The sequence below is a fragment of the Pocillopora damicornis genome, chromosome 12, assembly GCF_964200805.1.
Source record: "Pocillopora damicornis chromosome 12, jaPocDami1.2, whole genome shotgun sequence".
Classification (NCBI taxonomy): Eukaryota; Metazoa; Cnidaria; class Anthozoa; order Scleractinia; family Pocilloporidae; genus Pocillopora; species Pocillopora damicornis.
In genome coordinates this window covers 5,684,800-5,706,875 of record NC_142681.1, presented here as the reverse complement: position 1 = coordinate 5,706,875, position 22,076 = coordinate 5,684,800, and the positions used below count along the sequence as shown (strand labels likewise).

The following is a 22,076-nucleotide window of genomic DNA, read 5'->3' as shown; positions in this document are numbered from 1 at the left end:
TACATTTCTTCAGCATAAATCAACAGTAAAAATTAACGTTTCTGTGCCATAGCATCATGGCACCATGTCATTTCCAAGCTTAAAATAAGAAAATACGATGAGCTGAATTTTACACGCGTTTTACTTCAGTATGATCTACCGGAGGACAGACACGAAGACGACGTCACCATCAACAAAATTTTGCGTTTTATCATATGAAACAAACAGACTCCGTGTTGTCGTGCGTCTGTACGGTGATAGATCACAGAGGATGTCAAAATGCGATGAGGACATTAGTGACCTTCGCTGCGCCTCGGGTGCCACCGTTTTTGTTCCCACGACATTCTGACATCATCTCTGACCTATCACTGAACTAACGCACGGAATCCAGGGGGATAAGTTTCTAAAAAAAAGTGTGGTGCTGTATCTGCGGGACAGAACAACAGGGTCATCTAGAGAGCCTTAACCAAGGGCTAATGCTCGAAACGTCAGCTTTGAAACTCTTTACAGTGGCTGAATTACGTTATCAACACAGTTGATAATACTAAATTAGCATGGAATCTACTTTCGTTGAAGCTTTGAGCCGAAAAATCGCGTGACTGCATAATTATCTGGCTTATTTTCGGGGAATTATTTTAAAACGTCATTGGCTTGCATTAATTATTTTTCTTACGTGCGGATACGTGTTGGATTGAGTTTTACCAAAATCACACAACGTTTCGACATCATTTTCATAATATTTTCGACTAAAGGAAAGTAAATTTCTGGTTGATAAAAAGTAACAAACGAATGAACTAAAGATTGGAGAAATGGATGGCTGAACAAAAGAAGGAATCAGATTTATTCATCAGCGGCAATAATTTCAAAATAGAATTGTTACCAAAAAAGGGTCAAACATTTATAAATAAATACAGATAAAACCGTCAGTTTATATATTAACCTTTTAAATTATAGTATACATCGTCAGTCAAACGGAAGTACTGAACACTTTTTTTAGCGTATTACCGTAACATACTTCATTTCATTACTAGAAAATGATATCGAAACGATATATGATGCGGCTAATTTTTGCAATTTTTAAAGGAAAAAAGAATTTTGATTATGGTAGAAAGTTTCTATTCGAGATAATTTCTCAGACTCATCAATTATGCGTGAGATAATTACCACTTGTGTGTCCTATTTGGGTCACATGTGTGCCCCTTCATACCCTGGTAACGAACAGTTGAGCAGTTTGGATTTTAAAAAACTTATGGATATCCGAAAAACGTGCGTGGACAGAGAAAGGTAGTTGTGGCTGAGGAGTACTTATTCGTCGAGATTCACTCGCTTGAAAGTTCGGGCGCCATAAGGACACGATGTCGTGAGTTGGTCGTTAATGGGTATGATCGAAGATCGGTTCCAAACCAATGACACCGACTTTGAAAAATCACATGAAATAAAACATGTCACTTCGTCGTGGGAGTAAGTACACGCCACCTGCATAGTTACGTGCGAAAGTATCCTGCACATGGTCTCGTGCGAAAGTATACTGCACTCAGTCACATGTGCAAGTTTGATCTACTCCATTTGTCGGTAAACCTGGATTACGCGGTATCGTATGTGAATTCTTTGGGAGCTGGAGCTGTTTTTTCGACTCTAAAACACAATTGGAGGGGAAAAAAATATTAAAAATTATTTTCAGCGCAAAGTTTACTGACCGTGCACATTATCTGTTGACATAGGGAAAACCGAAGTTCTTTTTCAACGCACTTACCCACTGGAACGAATTCGTTCTTTGTGACGCTTTTTCTTCAGTTTCCTCTTCTGATTCTTGGACAGTTTAGACGCCTGCTCTGATGATTTTGAAAGATCTGACCCAGTGCAACTCGCTGTATGCTCTCTGCATTTTTTATCCTTCGGTTCCCCTCTTTTCTTGGATACTGCGCTGAGACTCTCTGCAAATGAAAATAAAACATCTTCTACTGAAGTTGTGTAATTGGCATGAAAAAAATTCACGCAACACTTTTTGATAAGTCAGATACAAAACTACAACCAAATGCAATTTTGTGAATAGAGGTTTCCCCAGACATTCAGCAGTTTGCTTATTTTGACCTTATATTTTCATTGCGTGTGGCTCCCTATGAAATTCATAGGGACTGGGACTAGACTGACTGTTCAGGCTAGTGCTTTGGTAATGACCTTGGAACAATTAACCGAAATGAGCTTTATTTCACTTACTGGGATTGAAGAAACATTACCGAGTTCGCTGGCTCGAAATGTACAGCATTTACTGCTTTCCCATGAGAATTACTTTCTAAAGATAAATTACTGGTATCGGTTGCTGTTTTGGCAAAGGGTTTATTCTTGGTCTAACATAAGGTTCTCTTTCAAAAGGGCCTTAACCTGGACAACAGAGGGCGTGAGGTAAAATACATCCTTTTTAATCTATAATCCTTCTCACTTGGCAAAAAAGGCACGGGATTTTCAACACCTATTAGTCTTGAAGGGGAAGACGGCGTGGCTTGTTCATCTCGTAAGGAGACTTTGTGCGGTCGAGGAAAATTTATATCTAATGAGAAAAGACACAATTATTAATCACAAATATCTCATCAACCAGCCGGTATAGTTGATATCAAAGGTCGTTAGTCCGATTGAAAAATTCTATATTACGTATTGTTTTTCCTTTGCTCATATAAACATTCTAGTCAATGGGTTATTTATCTTATCTTGCAAGCGCAAGCAGCCCCTCGTTACTAGCGGTTCGGTACGAGTGTTTCCTCACCCGCGGAAAAGTACGCGGCCTTGAGCAACAAAAGCTGGGAAGAGATCTGCAAGTGTTCTGGAACTAATAATGAGGTGCCAGACCCCCGGCAAACTTTTCCCCAATTCGTCTAGCCTACGAGGGGAGGGCACGGCTACAGGTAGGCTATAATTCGTCGCAAATCATCCCAAGGGCGGAGAAACGCGCGTCCTGCAGCGCTAATAAGCAATGAAGGCCTACTCACTCCCTGCTACAACATAACCTGAGTTTCTGACCTGATTCCTTAAAAAATTCGTCATAAAAACAAAACAAACAACGACAGTAACAACGAAGACGATGATCTTATTATACAATCCAGTCAGATACGGAGAAAAACATCGACTCGGACAAAGCTACAACAAAGACGAGTTGCTGATCCCACATGTCAAACGCTACCTTCAGCCACTCTCAGCTTTCGTTTCTCTCTTTCAGCGGATCTTTCTTGCGAGTCTTTATCTAATGTTCTGACGATGAATTGTGAATTCGTTTCCACGCCAGCGTCATCATCATTATCATCATCACTGGAATCTGACTCTACTTCTGAAGGGAACAACTTGGTTAGGACTTTCTGGCGAAAAACTGAGGAAAAAAAAACAGAATAAGTCAGGGTTGCTCTGATTTGTGCTGTTTGAATTTAAATTCAGTGACCCTGATGAATGTCCTTACTTCATAGGTAGAACAGAAATTGGAAAATGCCGCCTATATGGAGACAAAAGGTAAAATAGCTTTTTTAAACAAAAAAGGAAAAAAAATGGTGTCAACAAGCACAGCAAGTGTCGACTTGCGAGCCAAGCTCCTCACTGGGAGTTTCCTGAACCAACATATAATTTCTCCTTACAGTATTTCTGCTGAATCATTCATTCAGGTAATGAGAATAAAGGAAATGACCTCCAACCTGAGAAGCTTTGATTGCTAAACGAATTCTCTTCGTCAGTACTTAAGTAAATGCATAGAGAGTAGTATGGAGAATATGGATACTGATATTAGCGTGTAAAGGGTTAAAAAGGACGACTCTGGAAAATTGGTATATCACGTTACAACTAACCAATTAATTTTAGCGCGATTCTATTGGCTGCTTTACGTCACGTGGTGCAAAACCATCGCACAGTTCTTACGCATAATAACACACTTCTAATTTTCACGCGATTCAAAAGCTCTCATTTGCTGTCGAAGTCCGCTTCTCGGTCAAATGTCTTATTATTTTTCAGACAATGTCTCAGCCGCGGACATTATCGGCCAACATGGCTGCCACCTAAACGGGTTTATTTACTAAATAACATCAGTATGCATCGATGTTTGTCCTCCAATTATTTTTGTCGAAAAGAGCCTACCGAAAAAAAAAACAGCTCGACAGTTTCACTTTTTCATCCTTCTTACTTTACATCGAAGCACAACGTACTCGTTTTGAAGAGTCCAGTGTCAGTGGCATTAAAAGGCTCATCTCAAATGCTGTTCATTCAGCGCAAAGTTTACTGACCATGCACATTATCGGTTGACATAGGAAAAACCAAAGCTCACTTCCTTAGTAATGGGGGGGGGGGTTATAAAAACAAGTAAATAAACCCCTTTCCGGCTTGCAGGTAAGGCGGCTGAAAATGTCTTTGGCTGAGAGATTGTCCTCAAAATTCACATGTTATCCAGCCAGTGGAATATGAGAAGATTCAAATTCATTAGTTATAAGTTGTTATATTAATCCAACACAAAATTCTCGTGACTAATTTATATTGGAAATGTGTCGCAGCGAGGGGAGAATTAACAATCAGATCTTAGGAGTTCAAAAGTTAACCCTTTAACTCCCAAGATCTCATTAGTAATTCTCCTTACTTTCTGCCAAATGATTCTCATTATGTTAGTTTGGAGAATTTGGTATCGGATCAATTAGTAATCCCATGATTGATATTTTCCTTTATTCTCATCACTTGTCTGCATGATATTGTTTAGATACAGTAAGGAGAAATTCTGTCTCTATCACTCACGGGAGTTAAAGGGTTAAAAAGAGCTAAAGCGTGTTTAAAGTATAATCACGTTATTACAATTCTGATTTACGCCTTCGATATTCTCACAATCAACGACAACCCTTTTCCAAACGAGGGATACTCCGCAACAGACAGCCAGCGACCCAGTCGTCGGGTCTAAAGCATTCAATCTACACTAAACACAATTCTTACATCGTTCCCTAGCTGATGTCATCCTTTCAGAAAAGCGGGCTGTTCTGTAATCTGGAAGTGAAGAAAGGTAACAAACGATTCGAGCTTTGTTCTGCCAACTTCTAAATACCTTCAGCTTAGCTTAGCTCTTTCAGTCTAGTTTCCAGTAGAGCAGTTTTTCAACTGAATGTCGAGAGAGTTGAACAATAACGGCCAATCGGGGCAAAGGTTAACAACACCACAAGCCAATGAGTATTCAAAGAACGAACGATAAAGAGCACAGTACATGTACTAAGATTACCGTAGTTAAAATTTTACCAGAACCTCTTTAGGGACTGGGGAAAGCCGGATCCGGCGTGGGAATGAAGGGGTGTGATATAACACGCCTTATAAATATAATTATTATCATTATTATTATTATTATTATTATTATTATTATTATTATTACTAATATTATCATTATTATTATTATCATCATCAACATAATTATTGACTTTTAGACTATTTATCGTTCACAAGTATTTGAAAGATTGAATTCTAAACAGTTGCTTTTTATGTTGATAATTTCACCAGTGAACGCTTATTTTGCCTTGGTTATGCAAGTTCTCCAGAGTTAGTATTCATTTTTGTACGTAAAGCACTATTTGTTTTCGTTCTATATACATCTGTAAATATTCTGACTGAGTTGTGAATAAAGATCATTACTATCTTCAAAAAAAATGTTATCATAATTATTACTATTATTATTACTATAATTATTATTATTATTATTATTATTATTATCCTTATCATTACTATTTTTGATCGGTAGAACTTGTTCGTTGTTTATAAAAGATGCTAATGCCATTAGGTAACACTGTCAACATACATGAGGTTTAAAGAAACCAAAGATTTTTTTTTTTTAGAAAAAGTTTCATTCTTAGGTGAGTTGACATAGATTTTGTTTCACAGTGCGTCAGCCGACAATTCGCTGTCTACTATCGAGGTTTTTTTTAAAATTTTTTTTTTAAGTCGCTGTCAAACGGGCGTGAGAGACCACAGACGTTGTCGAAAGGAGGACTAAGAGTCCAGCTGTCATATTTCCGTTTTAAAAATAGACAGCTCGGTTTTACACCCCATAGTTTTCGGCATTGTTAGAGATTTTTTCTGTCAAAACTTTTTTCCGATAAATGCTTTTTGTCAATGTCAAATGAGAGACTAATTTCAATGATACATATTTGTAAATATCCAAAACAATTAAAATGGCGGAGTCTCCATAATCAACGGTCAAGACCGTAAAACTACGTAAGTGTCTGCGTAAAACTACGTAAAACTACGTAAGTGTCTGCGTTTGTAAAATTAACGAAATAGTGATTCCGAGACTTCTCTCTTACAAAACACTGAGAGAAAAGTATTTCAAAATACTTTGATGAATCGTGACGTGTGGAAGAATTGTTTTGTTGTTAAGGCATGGGTTGGAACCAGGCTTAAATGAAAATACATGCACGACTTTCAATGAGCAAATAGTTCTGAATTTTAGCGAGTAAAAGAGCTGTATGATTTGGATCGTAGAGTGGAGTTCTGAAATTTTGCTCTACGCAAAATCACAGGGGTTTGGAGAGGTTTAGAATATGCTGGTTCCCAGCCCTCTACTGACTACTGTAAGGAGGTTTTGAAGCCTGACAAGTTTACTTCCAAAGAAAGCTACGTATCCTTTTCACCACATGTAATAATTTCCCATAATAGGAGCGTTTAATTTCCTTCTTGGCTATCGAAGAGGATTGTTAAAGCCCGGGTCACTAAATAGTACAAAATAAACAAAATCCATTGATGAAAAATAAGAGATTGTAGTGACTGGACTAGAATTCTTCTGAAGATCACTTTTCACAACGATGCATGTCCTACACTACACCAGACCTGCCTCAGAGGCTCTTTAATTACACGTGGAATTATACACTTTCACCTGTCAAATCAGGTCACATTTTCTCTTTCAGCAAAGCTGAAGAAATTCAATAGCTCGCCCAATTTTTTTCTATTTTTTGTCAACGAGCTAACAGGAACTTTTCGTGACATACAGGTGTCAAGAAAGTGTGGTTCGGGCAAGGAAAGATCTGGAAAGCTAATTGGAACACTTAACATCAAATTAGCCACGAAAATGCGTTCAACCCATTAAGAAATTAGCGTTCGATAACACTGTAAGAAATTCGAAAAATTTGATAATTTACAAATGGTCATAGTTGAAACTTTATGGAATTGTTTCCCATGGCATTCTAAAAAAAAATAATAAAACACGCTATTCAATACAATACCAGAACTAAAATTAAGTTCGTTCTAGTTTTTGGTTTCTGTTCATCAGTCGTGTGGAAATTTGGCCTGTTCGCAATGGCTAACAACGACAACACGTGAATAACTGAGAAGCAGCTGATCCCTGCAGGACTCCAAAAAAAATGAAATAAACATTGAAACTGGAGCACTGCTCAACTTTCGATTTCGACCTGAGAGCATAAAACTGAAATTGAAATAAATGAAAATCAGTCCGCTTGGGCAATATCGAAAATGGTCTCACGACCCCTTGGTCCAAAATAACTGATACAGGACGTGCAAATATTAGACCCAAAGACGAAAAAGACATCTGCCAAAAATAGATAACGTCTGTGTCACGCAAAAAAAAAAAAGTCAACTTAGCACTTGAAGAGGTTGTTAGCGTGCATGAATTCAAGTGAAACTTGCGTGAGAACTTCGAATTTGGGAGGTACTAGGGAAGTGTAGTTTCAACACGCACGACTTATCAAACTGTAATCTTCCTTTCCGGGAAATAAGGGGCACGAAATGCAAGAATGAAATACACGACTCCGTTCCTCCATGAAAAAAAAACATAAAAAGCGGCAGGAAACCTGTTGCTTTAAGGGAAAAAATCGACAAATTCTCGGTACAGTGTTACTGAAAAGCGTTGTGACTTCTGAGCTAATTTTAAGTCCCAAGAGGTGTTTCGAGAAAGAGTGCATGTATCACAACTGTAAATGAAGCCGGCAAATTGTCATTTACAACGATTTCATGTCAATCAGGAGCCGATAGCTTGAATGGAGAACAATCTCAGCCAATAAAATCGCATTCTTTAATGGTTGCCACGCGAGCAAAGGCTCGAGTCATCTCCATTCAACAATTAACATCCATCTGCGGTTGAAATGCAAAATAGGTTGTCATGCAAGGTTAACCTCAGTGGAAAAAGCTCACCTATGGCAAAAAGTAGTAGTAATAATAATAATAATATAGTCGATCACCAGCTTAGACGCCAAAATAAAATTCTCAGGAATTAAAATCGGCCTAAAAACAGAAAGTAAGGCGGTAGGTTGCTCAACTTATGCTGGTGGTGACTTTCGTGAGTCGACGCCGCATTTCGCTTCGCTAAGAGATTAGTGTCAATACTACGTTTACGCTCTGTCGCATCAATTGCTATGCAAATTTTCGCAGCTCCACGCACACCTAGGAAAGCTACCGTGCATTGTGACAAAATAACAAAAAAAAAAACAGGCAGCCTCTGCAAAATTGTACCGTAGAGAAAACAACCACTTTTCCAATCACAGGAGCCAGTCTCGTGAAAATTTCAACATTTTTCAGAGCGGCTGTTCAAGTTTGAGCTCAATAAATGAACCTCGTGGGGTAACAGGCAAGACTACTGCTCATTGGTTATGCTTGGTTGCTTCGCACGCTGTGATTGGCTGAAGTTCATTTCAATCCTAAAATTCACACCTGAGAAAAGCTTTGCGCGTGGCTTATTAGTAGTCCTTAGAAAAGCATTTGTTTCAGTACGTATCCGGCTCGCGCACGGGAGCACAACAAAGGGAGTACATATTGAGAAACTTCGCCAGCTTTGGCCAAAATCAACCTCCAGTAGATATCAAAAGGGCAGAAATTGTCAATCGGCGAAAGGTAACGCTAAGAAAGTCACACTTGCTAGTTTGCAGACGGTTGTTTTCATTTCACTTTCGAGTCATGGTGCTGCATGAAGTTGAGAGAACGTTGTGTGAGTGCTGCAACAGGCTTCGAAGACGAGAAATGGTTCATCATACCATACACAGTGGAAATTTTGAGCCATCCGAGCTTAAGATCGGAAGACTCTTGGGCAGCGGTGGCTTTGGATCCGTTTACGAGGCGACATATTGTGGGGAGCGAATAGCTATAAAAAAGCTTCATCAGGGAACAAAGAATGAGAGGGCCGCACTGGAAAGTTTCGAGGCTGAAAGCTCCATTCTACATTTCAGACATCCGAACATTGTGCGAACGCTCGCAGTATTGACCATAATGGAGACTCGTTGCATAATAATGGAGTTTGCCGGCGAGAGAAACTTGCAAAGCGTCATAAACGATCCATTTGAGGAGTTGGATGCTAATCGACGCAGAAAATTCTCCTTAAATATTGCAACTGCTTTACAATTTGCCCACCAGCAAGGGCTAGCACATCTAGACTTAAAACCGGGAAATGTGCTCGTCACCGCCGAAGATCAATGCAAACTGGCTGATTTTGGGTGCTGCCGCGCCGTTGAGGAAAACAATAAGCCAGCCAGCCCGACAAAATCGAACTTGACTGGAACATATGCTTACAGGGCACCGGAACTTCTAAAAGGCGAAAGCCCGACAACGAAAGCGGACGTTTATTCGTACGGAATATGCTTGTGGCAAATGCTGAAAAGAGAACAACCGTATGGAAACGAGAATCAACATGTTATTATTTTTGGAGTTGTCGCCTATCAGCTGCGACCCGAATTGAACGACGAAATTACAGGAGATGGACAATATGTAAATTTAATCAGACAATGTTGGCAGGCAGAGGCGAAATTTAGACCTACAGCCTCAGAGATCGTTGCCAAGCTGCAACAAATCAAAGCTGAAACAGATTTCAGCAAAGAAAGGTTGAGCGAAAAGCTTTGCGATCATCAGGTGTGCCTTCAAAACAGTAGATTGCACTAACTGCACTTGAAAATTATTGGACAGCCTAATTTATCTATTTTTCGGGAATTTCAATACACACCTTTTTTAGTTAGATGACATGTGATTGTGAACTCGCAACGTGAGTACCCAAGACTTCTTACCTTCCAATCGAGAGAACATTCAATAGAAAATATGTTTTTTCATAAAAATAAATGAGATTATATTAATTGTAAACATTTGTGTAATAATATTTCTTATACGTAAACGGCGTTCCTGCCAAGCCAAAAATAGCCTTTGAATTTTCAATAAAAGAATGCAACAATTTGCAAATTAACTTTGAGCGCGTTTGATTTTTGGTCGTATCATGGTCCATTGGGTTTTCAAGCGCGATATTTCGCTTGCATGCAAAGATCCTATTTCTCACGGAAGGTAAAAGCCCACTCCTTTGTTCCAATCGGTAGGCATTACTTTTTTGCATTTGTAATGATCGCACAAATATTCTAAAGCTCTTAGGAACAGATTGACCGATAGTAGTGAACAAAGGACGCTAAGGCCGTTTGCGCGAGTCATTAGACTTAAATCCAAGAGAAATCTCGAGAGAATTTGGAACTCGGCGTCTTTCGCGAGATCCGGCGCAGCTTTGTTTTATTTTTCGTCTAATTTAATACCCCCCTGGAGACACTTTTGTTAGGGCCACGTTCTTATGGCGACATCTTTCTGCAGAAACATACAGCAAAGCTTATTGAATATTGGAAAAAGGGTGCTGATGTAGAGCAAAACATGACTCACGAGAAATCGAAGCGCGCAAATCTCATAAACGATGTGCGCGCTCTCAATCTGCCGACGACCGCTTTACCCATTTAATTTCCAACTACCGAATGCTAAACCTCATTTCAACAAAGAAGAAGGCAAATTTGCATTTGCTGCACAAAAAAGTCTTTGTAGTTGACCAGCTGTAGTTGTCCATTAGAATCAATAATGCCTTATGCAACCACGGTACAAGAGCCCAGCAAGTTGAGCGCCAACTTTATTGTTAAGTCACCTGTTGGAGGCGTGGCACGTATTGATCGTGCGTTCGATGAGAGCACTGATTGGTCAAAGAGACAATACAATCAATTTTCTTAATAGGCGACGCGTGCCAGAGCGCGAGCTGTTCAAAAGTGTAGCCACAGAACAGAATAAAACAAGATCCCTGGACCGTCTGGAGACATACATCAACCTAAAAATGATCCACAAATGGTCGAGTCTCAGTACGCTGAGCGCACGATCGATTGCTTTCGAGAGCGCAATCACTAAAGCGTAAAAAGACGAGCCAACTGTGCGTAATAGGAGCTTCTCTTTGCAGTCGGTGCAGAGCTCATTAAACAACCTGACTACAAGTCCAGCCCAAAACGCCTCGTATTTATTACATTTGCGGAGTATCGTTACAAAACTTGCGACCGTTCTTAACCCCACCAAACGCCTCTGTCCGTTTTACTTAATCAAACACACGAGCAATAAATCGCAACACCAGGGAACCATTCAAACCGAATAAAAATCCCGCTGGGTTTGCAGGTTAAGGGTAAAACGACGAACCAATTACTTATGCAAAAAACGTGCAGACAGCTGACAAATTGAAAAACCTTGTCCAATCAAACATTAGACCCTGTTTTATTGCAATGATCGCTCTAAAATCCCGAGTTTAATAACGATTGGCGCAAAATAACCTCGACGTTTCCGCATAAAACTGACGATTCCGGCAACCAGTTGTTCATCCAAGTTACCAGAGGCATCACTTCTGAACAAACGGATAGGTCAATGTTCTCATCCGTTGTTTGGAAAAGACTTTTTAAAAATAGGCAAAGTAAATAATTGAGTGTCAGCTTACTGATTAATGGAGTTCCGAAATCTCTTTTGTTGCCGCGCCGAGCCACGCTGTCGCTAGGTAACAGTAGAAGCCGATCTAATTAAAACGTTGCTTAGAGGAAGTGTGAAACTTGATAAAGCTGGAATTTTCAGTCATGTAGACTGGTTGCCCACAGCAATACTACGCCAGAAAGAGATTTAGCACAGATAACTTTCCACGATCATTTCTTCTTGCGAGATAAAATCGACCATGAAATTATGTGTGATCGAAGTGTAACGACGGATGCATCTTCAAATAATTGTAAGACATTATGTTACGAAGTAGGCTTTCAGAGGTGAAAGGAAAGCGAGAATGTAAATTGACAGCTTTGAGTTGAAATTACTGAATTTGTTTTCGGAAGAGGAGAATTGAATGGGAGATTATTTTAATAAAAGCGTTTGGTGAATGTAAATTGATTCAAACTTGGAGCAGAGCTGTCAAAAACGAATGACTGATTTCACGAGAGCATAATAATCGAACGAAATCGAGAGAAAACCAGACCTCAAATCGCTTTTTCAATTCGAGCGTTTTGTCAAAGATTTTAACATCCGCTGTAGGTGAAATTATAAGCTTCTCGAATCAAGCTTAAACAATGCTCTCTTTGGGAGAGAATTTTTGTTATTAAAAACTTTAAATGAGTTTATTTACAATCGCGCGACAGGTGGAGTCAGAAGTTGGCGAAGCGATTAGATGAAACCGCACCAGCGAAGCGGGTGAACTTAGACATAAGCACACTGGTAACCCCCTTTATCATCAACCCGAAACTAGGAGCAACAGATGGCATGATGAAACAAAAGAATACGAAGAGGAGAAAAAGGCGAGAAAAAAAAGAAAAGAAACGCCGTGCAGGTTACTAAGTAACAACGAGAAACTAAGCGAATGTTTAGATTTTGATCGCATCGAAAATTAAGAAAAAACTGGCCATTTAATACCACCTTAATTTTTTTAGTTTTGGTGTTGTTAAGTCATGAAAAAAAAGCATTAAAATTTTGGCAGATTTCTTATAAACACAAGAAAGTTTCAAGCGGGTGGTAGTGTATTAGTCTGTCTTAACAAAATGACAGAGGCGGTTTTTCAATACGGCCTCTCTGGAAGGATTAACATTTTGCCAAATTGTATTTTCATGCTGAGCAACTCAGCAGAACTTGACTCAGCGTAACTAAATATTCCTCTCAAGAGGAGCATAAGTTTACTCTCTTAGTTTCCTTCCATCAAATATCACGACAGAACTTTCCCTTTGCCTCTATGAATGAGTGAAATCGAATTTCATTGCCGAACTCGCACCGGCTAAATTAGGCGCAAGTCCCTTTCACGCATGTGTGAAATCTCGCACATTTTCATTGAAGAGTCTGCAACAGCAGCTGTGCTACAGACTAAACAAAAAGGGATGCGTTTTGAGAGCACGCGGCGTATTGTTCACAAACAACTGCAAGAATTTGATCTCAAATTAAACTGTGCAACGACAGTTAACTGTTCGCGTAACTAACGATTCAGTGGTGAAGCGTGTCGCTTGTTTCCCAGAATTGAGTTCTTGTTATTTGGATTCGAGCACGTGATGCGTGATGCGTGCGGTTGCTATGTGGTCTCGGCTTGCGCAAGGCTTTTGAATTCAATAGGGTTTTCAGCGGCTTCTTTTTCTAAAAAAAATTAAACAGCCACATGCTTAATGGGTGTTAATATCGAAGAGGTTCTCACGGAGACTAAACAAACTACTAGGTTTGCGTGTGGTTAGTGGCTCATTGAACAGAAGATGGTGGACTTTGTAGTCTCCCGCAGAGAGATGTGTAATCTAACCTTGGGATTTACTGTTAAACAGAATATTAAAATCGTTTGAGACTCTAAACAAGGGCCAAATATCAAATAATTGTGTCGGATTGGATACCTGACTGATGAAGATTATACTGTCTAAGCTTTTCTATCCGTAAAATATCAAGATATAGACCATTCTGTCTAAACGGTAAACTCCTATGGCCCAGGTTGTTCAAAGCTGGGTTAAGATCACCCAGGGTTAGTGTGGAATTTGATTTCAGGTTTGAAAGCTTTAAAAGAAAATTCAGTTCAAATCTTTTTGCTTGCAATTTGATCATTGGACGTTCTAAAAAAAATAGGGAAACGCTTCCCTAAAAAGGCTTTAGAACAAAGAAACCTGGATTAAAAATTTAACTCTGGGTTAGCGCAAATCGGCCTTCGAACAACTGGAGAGAAATGCGCAAAGTGACAAAAACATCCCTTATAACTGTTCTAACCTTTTTATTCCTAAGATCTCATTGGTAATTCCCCTTACTGTCTTTCATACAATTCTGAAGATGTTTGTTTGGAGAATTTGATATTGGATTTGCTATTTTCCTTTATTCCCACCACTTGTCAGTATAGTATCGTTTTGATATTGTGGGCAGAAAGTCTGTCTTGGTCACTCATTGGAATTAAAGGGTACCACTAACGTCGAGATAAAACTCCTGTCCTTACCAAAATTTACGCGAATTTGAATTCATAGTGTTTTCCGATTCTTACCGATCAATCAACATCACCACCAGCCCAAGTGGTCAACTCTACTAACCAATCAAAATCAGTCCTCCCCCCACGTGATTTGTTACGTTTGTACCATGCTCAATGTAAGGAAACCCACCTGAAAAAAAGACAAAACAAAAAAAACCCGTCTGTTCGCTTAAATTGACCTCTAACCGAGGGAAAAATAAACTTTAAGATAACAACAGCAGACCACAAAAAGGAAGTGAAAATAAAAAATGTAACAATCCTCGATTCAACGTTAATATCATATTTGAAATTGCAGATTCGTTGTCGTATTTTTACTTCAATGCTGTATATAACACAATATCAAATACTCCTAAAAAATACATGCTTGAAAGTGTTCTAGTCCGCAGTCTCCAATTTGCCTATTTTGAAACTCTTGTTTACAATTTTCGTTATGAATTTTCGAGAAAAACCTAAGTGTAAATAATGATATAATAACCGTCAACACCAGATGAAATCATATTTTAGCCTAAATCTTTTGTGAGTCATTCTGAAGGTTTTCATCAAGAGCTTTAAAACCAAACACGAAAGATAGGCTCTCGATGACAAACTGATAACTGTTTACCAGCAACGACTGGGACCAACAGGGTCCAGTTACTCAAAGGGCGGGTTTCGCTATCCAGCGGATAAACCGCTCTCTAGCTAATAAGTCGCATAGTTGTTAACAAACGTGACGTATGGCGCAGTCCCACAGATAGAGATTTATCTAATGGATAGCGTCATCCACCCTTCAAACAAACGAGATCGGGATGAAAATACGAAAGGAAGAAATTTGTCCTTTAGATATTTCCTAATGTTCTGAAAAGGAGAATTTGTTTCACAATCAAAAGCTTCTCGAGTTGGTGATCATTCCCGGCCTTTATTCTCGTAACCTTAACCTGTGATTTTGGGGAGATATTTTAAGGAGAAATTAGATGCTTGTCACTCCTAAGGGCTAAATGGTTAAAAAATAATATAAAACTCATGCCCAGGACCAGATTTCAGTTCCGTCAAGACCAAGTGTATTTCTTAAAGTGCCACTAACCCTCATTGTTTTTTTTTTTTCGATATGTAGATAGCTGTTATCGGTCTCATAAGCTGTCTATGCAGCTGTTACACTCCTTCCTCCCTCATTCGTTTGGAAAAATTACCTATTCAGAATATTATCAGTTTTGCTTTATGTACCTTTAATTTCTCGAGTCTGATTAGTTTATTCCATAAATGACGGGCGCATGCGTATAATGGCACCCCGACACTACCAGACTTTCGTAGTATAACAGCTGCCGTTAGTAATAAGCATGCCAATTGATTTCCCATCCTTAAATCATCCTAAATTCGCACCAAATTATTTTCTTTTTCAAAAGAAGAAAGAAAAAAAAAGCACGTAATTAGCCTTTTTTCTCGTTGAGTGTTTTGAAATAAGAGAAAGTTCCTCATGAGTGGGATATATTTGCATAAAATTCTACTTCCACTTTTAGCTCATTAGCAAAACCACGTAGAACGAATCAGAACCTGCTTATACAAAAAAAAAAGGAACTACGAAATGCAGACATCGCAAACCAAAAAACAAAAAATCGGAGATATAATCGAAAAATAAAGGAATGAAACTGCCTAACTACTTAGACTCCCTTCCAAAATCAAGTATTCAAAATGCTATGCCTGGCATAATATTTTTCAGCGATAAGTCATTATCCGATAACATAATGCATCAATTTCAAAGCGAGTCTATCTAAAAAATTCAAATGTAGTTAATCATATATTTCACCATATACCCCGACTTTGTCCTTTAAAGGAAATGTTTGGCCACCTTTCCAGAAAAATATTGTGCCCACACAAAGCGTCAATTCCAAGGAGGATCTATCTAAAAAATCAATTTACATTATGCTTTCAATATGACCTTTAAAGGGAATATCAGACTGTCTTTCCAGAAAAATATTGCGTGCATTTCAAGGGACATAATTTCTTTCTAATAACAGCCTCGAGTCATTTTTTAATAATAAACAGTTTTCTGAAAGAGTCGGTTGTGGTATTCCTGTGTGAAAAGGGGAATTTTCTGACCAGAAGATTAAAGTGAATTATATTCTCAGACCACTTTGACAAGTGACCCTCGGCAACAACGCCGTGGGGTTATCGTCCTCTCTCGAAGTAACAGAAAAAACGTGAACGACTCGAAGCCTGGGAAAATGCACGATCTCGTGCGGTCTGTGCAAGAAATTGCGTGCATTACCTTGGAGACCGTTACAAGATGATAACAACTCTTGCACAACCGCAAAATTATCAAAACCAAATGGAAACATTTCAACACCCACTTGAAACTAACAGCCACTTCTCAGATGGGAGAAGTATATACTATGTATAATATAACACTAACGCGAGAAAGGCACTTAAGGGGCCTTAAGTGATTCTAAACAAACTAACTTGTGTGAACTAGCTTCATCTCAAGTATTGACTTTGCAAAGAGCTGCTAATTGGATTTTTCTTTTGCCAATCGCTGCACGGAAAGCGAATCGCATGAAATATTGCACACACACACACAAAAAAAATTCAGTCATTACCCTTTTATCAATTTGAATAAACGATCGCTTTAAGGCATTTGGAAAGTTCTTTTAAGTTATTTTTTCGTGGCCGAGTGCTTTAAGAAAAAGCACAGATGGTACGCGAGAGTTGAACACGATAAGTAAAGTGAATTGAAAGAAAAACATATTAATGCTAAGTATTTTGATTGATTGAACATTTCGTAACCACGAAAAGAGACGCACTAATATCCATCTCGCACTAATATTGGTACCTTACACGCTCTGTTACACTTCATTTCAAACGTCTGAGTTGCTATATAGGTCTGCAATCATTAAAACTTCAACGTTCGTAGTTATTAGCGACAAGACAATATTGATCAATCACGAAAACACACGTTAAAAGATCATTTTCCAACTGGTCTAAAGAAGATCACTGACAAGTCTGCGCAGACTCGCCCCAATTCTTACACGGCTGTTTCTCCGTGACCAATTCACACGCGTTTTCACTCAAAAGCCAACAATAGATCACCCTGAGCGCAAGTTATTTCACAGGCTCATTAAGAACGATTACTCAAAAAATGGATCAAATCCAAATAGTTAATAGGCCAAAAAAAGAACAGGAAGAGTCATTTTACAATTACAATGAATGCCACAACTTTAAAAATGAATAAAATTCAAAGAATTCAGTTTTACACTGAAAATATATATGATTGGGAGCCTCATCAAAAAAAGACAAAGAAAAGTGGAGAGAGTGTAATTCCGTCAACTTCAGTTACAAGTACAGACACATACCCACACACTCATTTACTTGATTTGTTTTTTCAACATTTGTGTAAGTATCAACTCTAAGAATAGATTCAAGAGATATTTTTGTCTGAAGCACTGTCTCAATGACAAATGATAGTTCTATTTTGAAGACACCAATCTATTTATGGTAAATGAGTGAACACTTCAAAAAGAGAGTGTTTCACATTTTGACAAACCTTAGAAGAAGTTAATCAACTGTTTGTACACTTGGAAAATTTTGCCTAAATTTTTAAAAACAATCTTAATTGTAATGTGAGTGACCCTTCTCCATCCTGTGACATCTTTGATACTTTTTGTTGCATTGTTGCCTGTATCATTAATGTTTATCTTCTCCTGGAAAATATTATTTCAAATTTTTATTCTGTGTTTTCTCAGTACAATATGGGTGACTCAAAATGTCATCATGATGAAGCAACTTTATCACAAACTGAAGAGAAAAGAGCCATGAGCAAGGTTCTGGAAGAATACCCTGCTTACATCACTGAATCTCGCAGTAATTTCTTTTCACTGATAATACCACATACTGAGGTTATATCAGCCATACCTTTCCATGCTCTGTTGCATACCAAATTTTTAATTTTTCTAAAGACTGTTAAAATAAATTATCACTAGCCCCTCAAGAGGTAACAGATGTCATCCTATAACTATCTCACATCAAGAACTTTCAACCACAAGAGTTAATGAGCAGAATTTTAATCCAATGGCTTTAATAACAATTTTTTGGCCCAAAAAAAAACTGATAAAATTGGACTTGAACCTCAACAAAGGGAATTTCAACATATATAAAAATATACCATATTCACAGATTCATATCAGCTCACACACAAGAGAGTTTGAAAAATGAAACAAGCAATTTTTTCAGAACATAGTCCGATCATGTTTATCCTTTGAGTGTCCTTGGAATTGAAAAAGGTTTTTTGATCGTTCATTTACTCTTATATACCCAGTATACACAGTTTGAGACAGTTTGGTCAAATTTTTTTTTTTTACAGTTAAGAGAACTACTGAGTTATATCATCTTCCAAAGGCTAATCAGATTAACTTTGTTCCCCGCAAAGTTTCTAAGCTTGAGCTGATGATCTAACTGTGATCAGGGATTTTTCTTGTATGGTAATGTTCACATGAAAAAGCAATTCTTTCTAAGATCTTTGTTTGATCAATCCTGACAGCCACTGTATTTGTCACTTATGTCAAGATTAGGAGTGAAGAAATTCTTTAGAAGATTTCAGCTAAATACATGCTTTTACCCTTTTCCTGAATTATGTTGGCCACAGCTTTGATAGTTAATCAGTTGACACATTGGCAACCCATATACTGGTAGTACAAAAACAAATAAAGAAACACACTTCCTCCTCTTCCCTCCTGCTCCCCCCTCCCCACTCCTCCCATATCTCTTCCCCCCCCCCCCTTTCCCCATGAGGCAGTATGGTTGGAAGATATGAAGCAGGAGGATGTAATTCAAACCCATGCCGACTTGTCAAGGTCAGGCTTCCTTAAAACATTCAGGTTGTAATAATTATGTCCTTCTGCTGCAGTATTCTTCAAGTCCTTTACTAAGGTAGCCAGATTTTTTTTAAAAAAAGGTACGGAAACAATGAGCACCTCGATAATAACAGTTCCAGTTGCTTTAGACCCGTGTTTACATGCAAAATTGACCGCTTACCTCAGCATAGCTCTTGATCCTTGATCCAAAATGGCTCGTGAGGAGAGCTTGCAAGCAGAACCCGCTGCACTAATAAACTGCACTTAAAAAGAATGTTATAACATTTATCATTCAGATCATTTGCAACGCAGTAGTGACCGCCATGTTTTGAACTTGAGGTCACATAAAGCCTCGTTTTGGTTGAGCGATATGATTGGCTCTGCGGAGGGTAACAAATAGGTCGCGTCAAATTCGAATCACACAAGGAAGAAGATAACATGGCTGCTGGATTTGTTTACTGGATAGCCGAAGACAAATTGCAGCGATTATCTGAAGCTTTTCAGCTATTTAAAAATCACAACGGCTGGAAAGGTGAGATAGCTTGTGTTTTCATTCTAGGAAATGTTCTAGGAGAAAGTGACTGCGATGGAATTTCATACATCAACTTCACGTTTCGAGTAGATTACGTGTAACGTTTGCCTGATCTGTTTTAATACTAAAATTTGTTGGAATTAATCGAAAAATCACTCCAAATCTCTTGAGATATAAGCCACGATAGAAGTTCGAAGGTGATTCAATCGACTTTTACCGTGAGATGTAACCTAGTATATACATTCATAGTGCCGTTTACTTTTGACAAGTTTATTGTACATGTGATAGTCTAATACGACTTTTTAACAATTTCAGATGACATCCAAGCCTCCACTTATCTTACCTTTGGATGTCAAAGCTACAACTTCACAAAGAACCATATCTTCAAAAAAGTAAAATGGCAAAGTTCAACAGAATTTATCATAAACCTTTACAGGGAACATAGCACAAAAAAGCCATTCTGTGATTCCATCTTTAATCTAAAAGAACAGCTGGTAGCTCTTCAGCTGATTATGGCACAACTCAACAAAGAGGTACAAAAAGTATTTCTCTGTCCTAAGGAGGGCCAGAAGGATCAATAATTTAGAATAGAACAACTGAGCATGTCACCCCAAATCCCAGTGAGTAAATTGGCAGTCATCCCTCAAGTGGCGCAAGCTCCAGCTGTGAATTGTCACTTGCGAGATAAGATTCATGTATGGAAATATTTACGACTGCCCTTAAGAGTATAAATAAAATACCTCACCTTACTTCCACGGTGAATTGCTTGCTATCTGACTGCTTACTATGTTGAAAAGAATCCATACTAGCTAGTTATCCAGTTCTAGGTTTACTGCATTCATAAGACTTTTCTTATGTACATAGTAAACCTAGAAATGGATAAACTGCCAAAATGAGTTCTTTTCAACATAGTAAGCGGTCAGATAGCAAGCAATACACTGTGGAAGTGATTTCCTACATAACAACAACTCAGTTGGTGAAACCAAATTATTTGATACATAAGAGCCTGTCACTGTAATTTCAAATTCTCCTACCCAAAATGTAAAAACTTAGCCTCTCAAACCAAAGAAAAATAAGAACTGTTGCATGCCAATATAATATCTACTATAAGAAAATTCTTCAAAGGAGGCACTAAGGTTTTGTCACCATCCGGCCAGTATTAAAAGATTATCAACAGAAATATTGATAATGGCATTATTTTTAAAGGAAACTGGAGAGTTTGCAGTGAAAATGCATGATGTGCTTGAAGCCCATGAAGAAATTATGAAGTACAAGTTGTCAATGGATGAGGAAGAAAATTTAATTTCTAAGTTATGCACAGCCTATAACAAGTTTCTGTTGCATTGCAATTCTGTGGACTTTGCTGATGTCTTTCAGAGAGTCAAAACATGTTTTATCATGGAAAGTAATGTCAAAGACATGCTTCAAATTTCGCAACAGTTTGTTGTCACTGGGAAGCCAAAGACACAACTAGAGGTGAGAAATTAGAGAGTTGTTTTAAATGCTATCTTACTTGAAATAATCCCTAACCCTTTGGCCCTCATGTGTGACTGCTCCCTACAATATTACCCCTGAATCACAAAAAAAGGTCTCAAGAATAAAAGAAATGATCACCAAATGAAAAGGCTCTTGATGTTTCATCAAATTCTCCTTATCAGCACCTTAGGAAATGTATAGAGAACTATGTGGAGAGTGTACATACTTACATTGTATGTTAGAGGGCAGAGGGCTGATGGTGGTGACTTTTGTTAGTCTAGACACTGACTTAAGTTGGCCTTCGGTCAAGTAATTTAGCTTCATAAAAGTAACTGTAACAGTTAAAGAATGAACCAGTAATCAGGCTGGTTATTTCATTAATGTGTTAATTCTATCTTTACATGAAACTGATTTCTTCCAGCAACAAATTCTTCAGCTGATGGTTGGAAACAGAACCTTGATCTGCTTCACAGAGACAGAAGGTAGGTCACCACCTAAGTAAACTGAGTTTCAATGGATTATGAACCTCAAAGCATATTCAAATATTAACTCTTGTCTAAACTTGCAACTTCCTTAAAATGCCCCATTTCACCTTTTTCTAATTATTTTTGTGCACACAGATGGTCAACACTCACTATCTGAGAAAACAGCTGATATGCTCCTGCATAGAGAAGTACCAGCAGATGTGCTTGGTGACCAATTACTAAACATATCTCCACAGCGAAGGACCCCCAGTCCTGCTCTATCTCATTCAGTTTCACAAGAATCATTGGCTCAGGTAATTTTAAACATCAAACTGGCTTTGTAAGTCAGAGAAACCCCATTCAGCTTGCTGAAAATCCATATGTATAAATTATGAACTAACTAAATATAACTTAACCTTGAGCATTTAAAATGTGGAGAATTCATTGAAAATTGTAATCATGAAAAAAAAAAATCTCCATTACTAGTAATTGGAATGCCATGGTGTCAATTTTACCTACTACAGTGAAAAATGATGTTAATTACATTGTATATTGTCTACCAATGCAGAAAGTTTTCAGATGAAACTAGG

The 22,076-nt window shown here is 38.2% G+C and overlaps 3 protein-coding genes across 9 annotated transcripts in view; 2 read left to right on the top strand and 1 right to left on the bottom strand.

Moving 5' to 3' along the window:
* Positions 1–103: 103 nt before the first annotated feature.
* On the bottom strand, positions 104–19,361 carry LOC113670639 (uncharacterized). 6 transcript variants are annotated; one of them, XM_089189593.1, is made up of 7 exons: positions 19,196–19,344; positions 14,210–14,324; positions 4,927–4,977; positions 3,155–3,337; positions 2,420–2,527; positions 1,733–1,913; positions 795–1,614 (listed from the first exon to the last, which is right to left on the bottom strand). In XM_089189593.1, the coding sequence occupies exons 3-7, from the start codon at positions 4,946–4,948 to the stop codon at positions 1,563–1,565; spliced, it is 546 nt and encodes a 181-aa protein (XP_089045719.1). In that variant the 5' UTR covers positions 4,949–4,977; positions 14,210–14,324; positions 19,196–19,344; the 3' UTR covers positions 795–1,562. The 6 variants fall into 6 exon arrangements, with proteins under 6 accessions (XP_027042613.2, XP_089045719.1, XP_089045718.1 ...); XM_089189592.1 differs by having other exon boundaries at positions 14,256–14,324; XM_027186812.2 differs by lacking the exon at positions 14,210–14,324 and having other exon boundaries at positions 104–1,614; positions 19,196–19,361.
* On the top strand, positions 8,643–10,147 carry LOC113670633 (serine/threonine-protein kinase mos). Its single transcript, XM_027186804.2, has one exon. It carries the CDS (start codon positions 8,878–8,880, stop codon positions 9,850–9,852), a length of 975 nt encoding a protein of 324 aa, XP_027042605.2. The 5' UTR covers positions 8,643–8,877; the 3' UTR covers positions 9,853–10,147.
* Positions 19,361–22,076, top strand: part of LOC113670629 (uncharacterized) — a 7,223-nt gene continuing 4,507 nt past the window's right edge. Inside the window, exons 1-5 of one of the 2 annotated variants that reach the window (XM_089189568.1) lie at positions 19,361–19,546; positions 19,862–20,079; positions 20,924–21,022; positions 21,444–21,504; positions 21,643–21,800. In XM_089189568.1, coding sequence (XP_089045694.1) covers positions 19,453–19,546; positions 19,862–20,079; positions 20,924–21,022; positions 21,444–21,504; positions 21,643–21,800 — 630 coding nt within the window. In that variant the 5' untranslated portion in view covers positions 19,361–19,452. Of the gene's footprint in view, positions 19,547–19,861; positions 20,080–20,752; positions 21,023–21,443; positions 21,505–21,642; positions 21,801–22,076 lie in introns of both variants that reach the window. The other variant, XM_027186799.2, reaches the window with a different exon arrangement.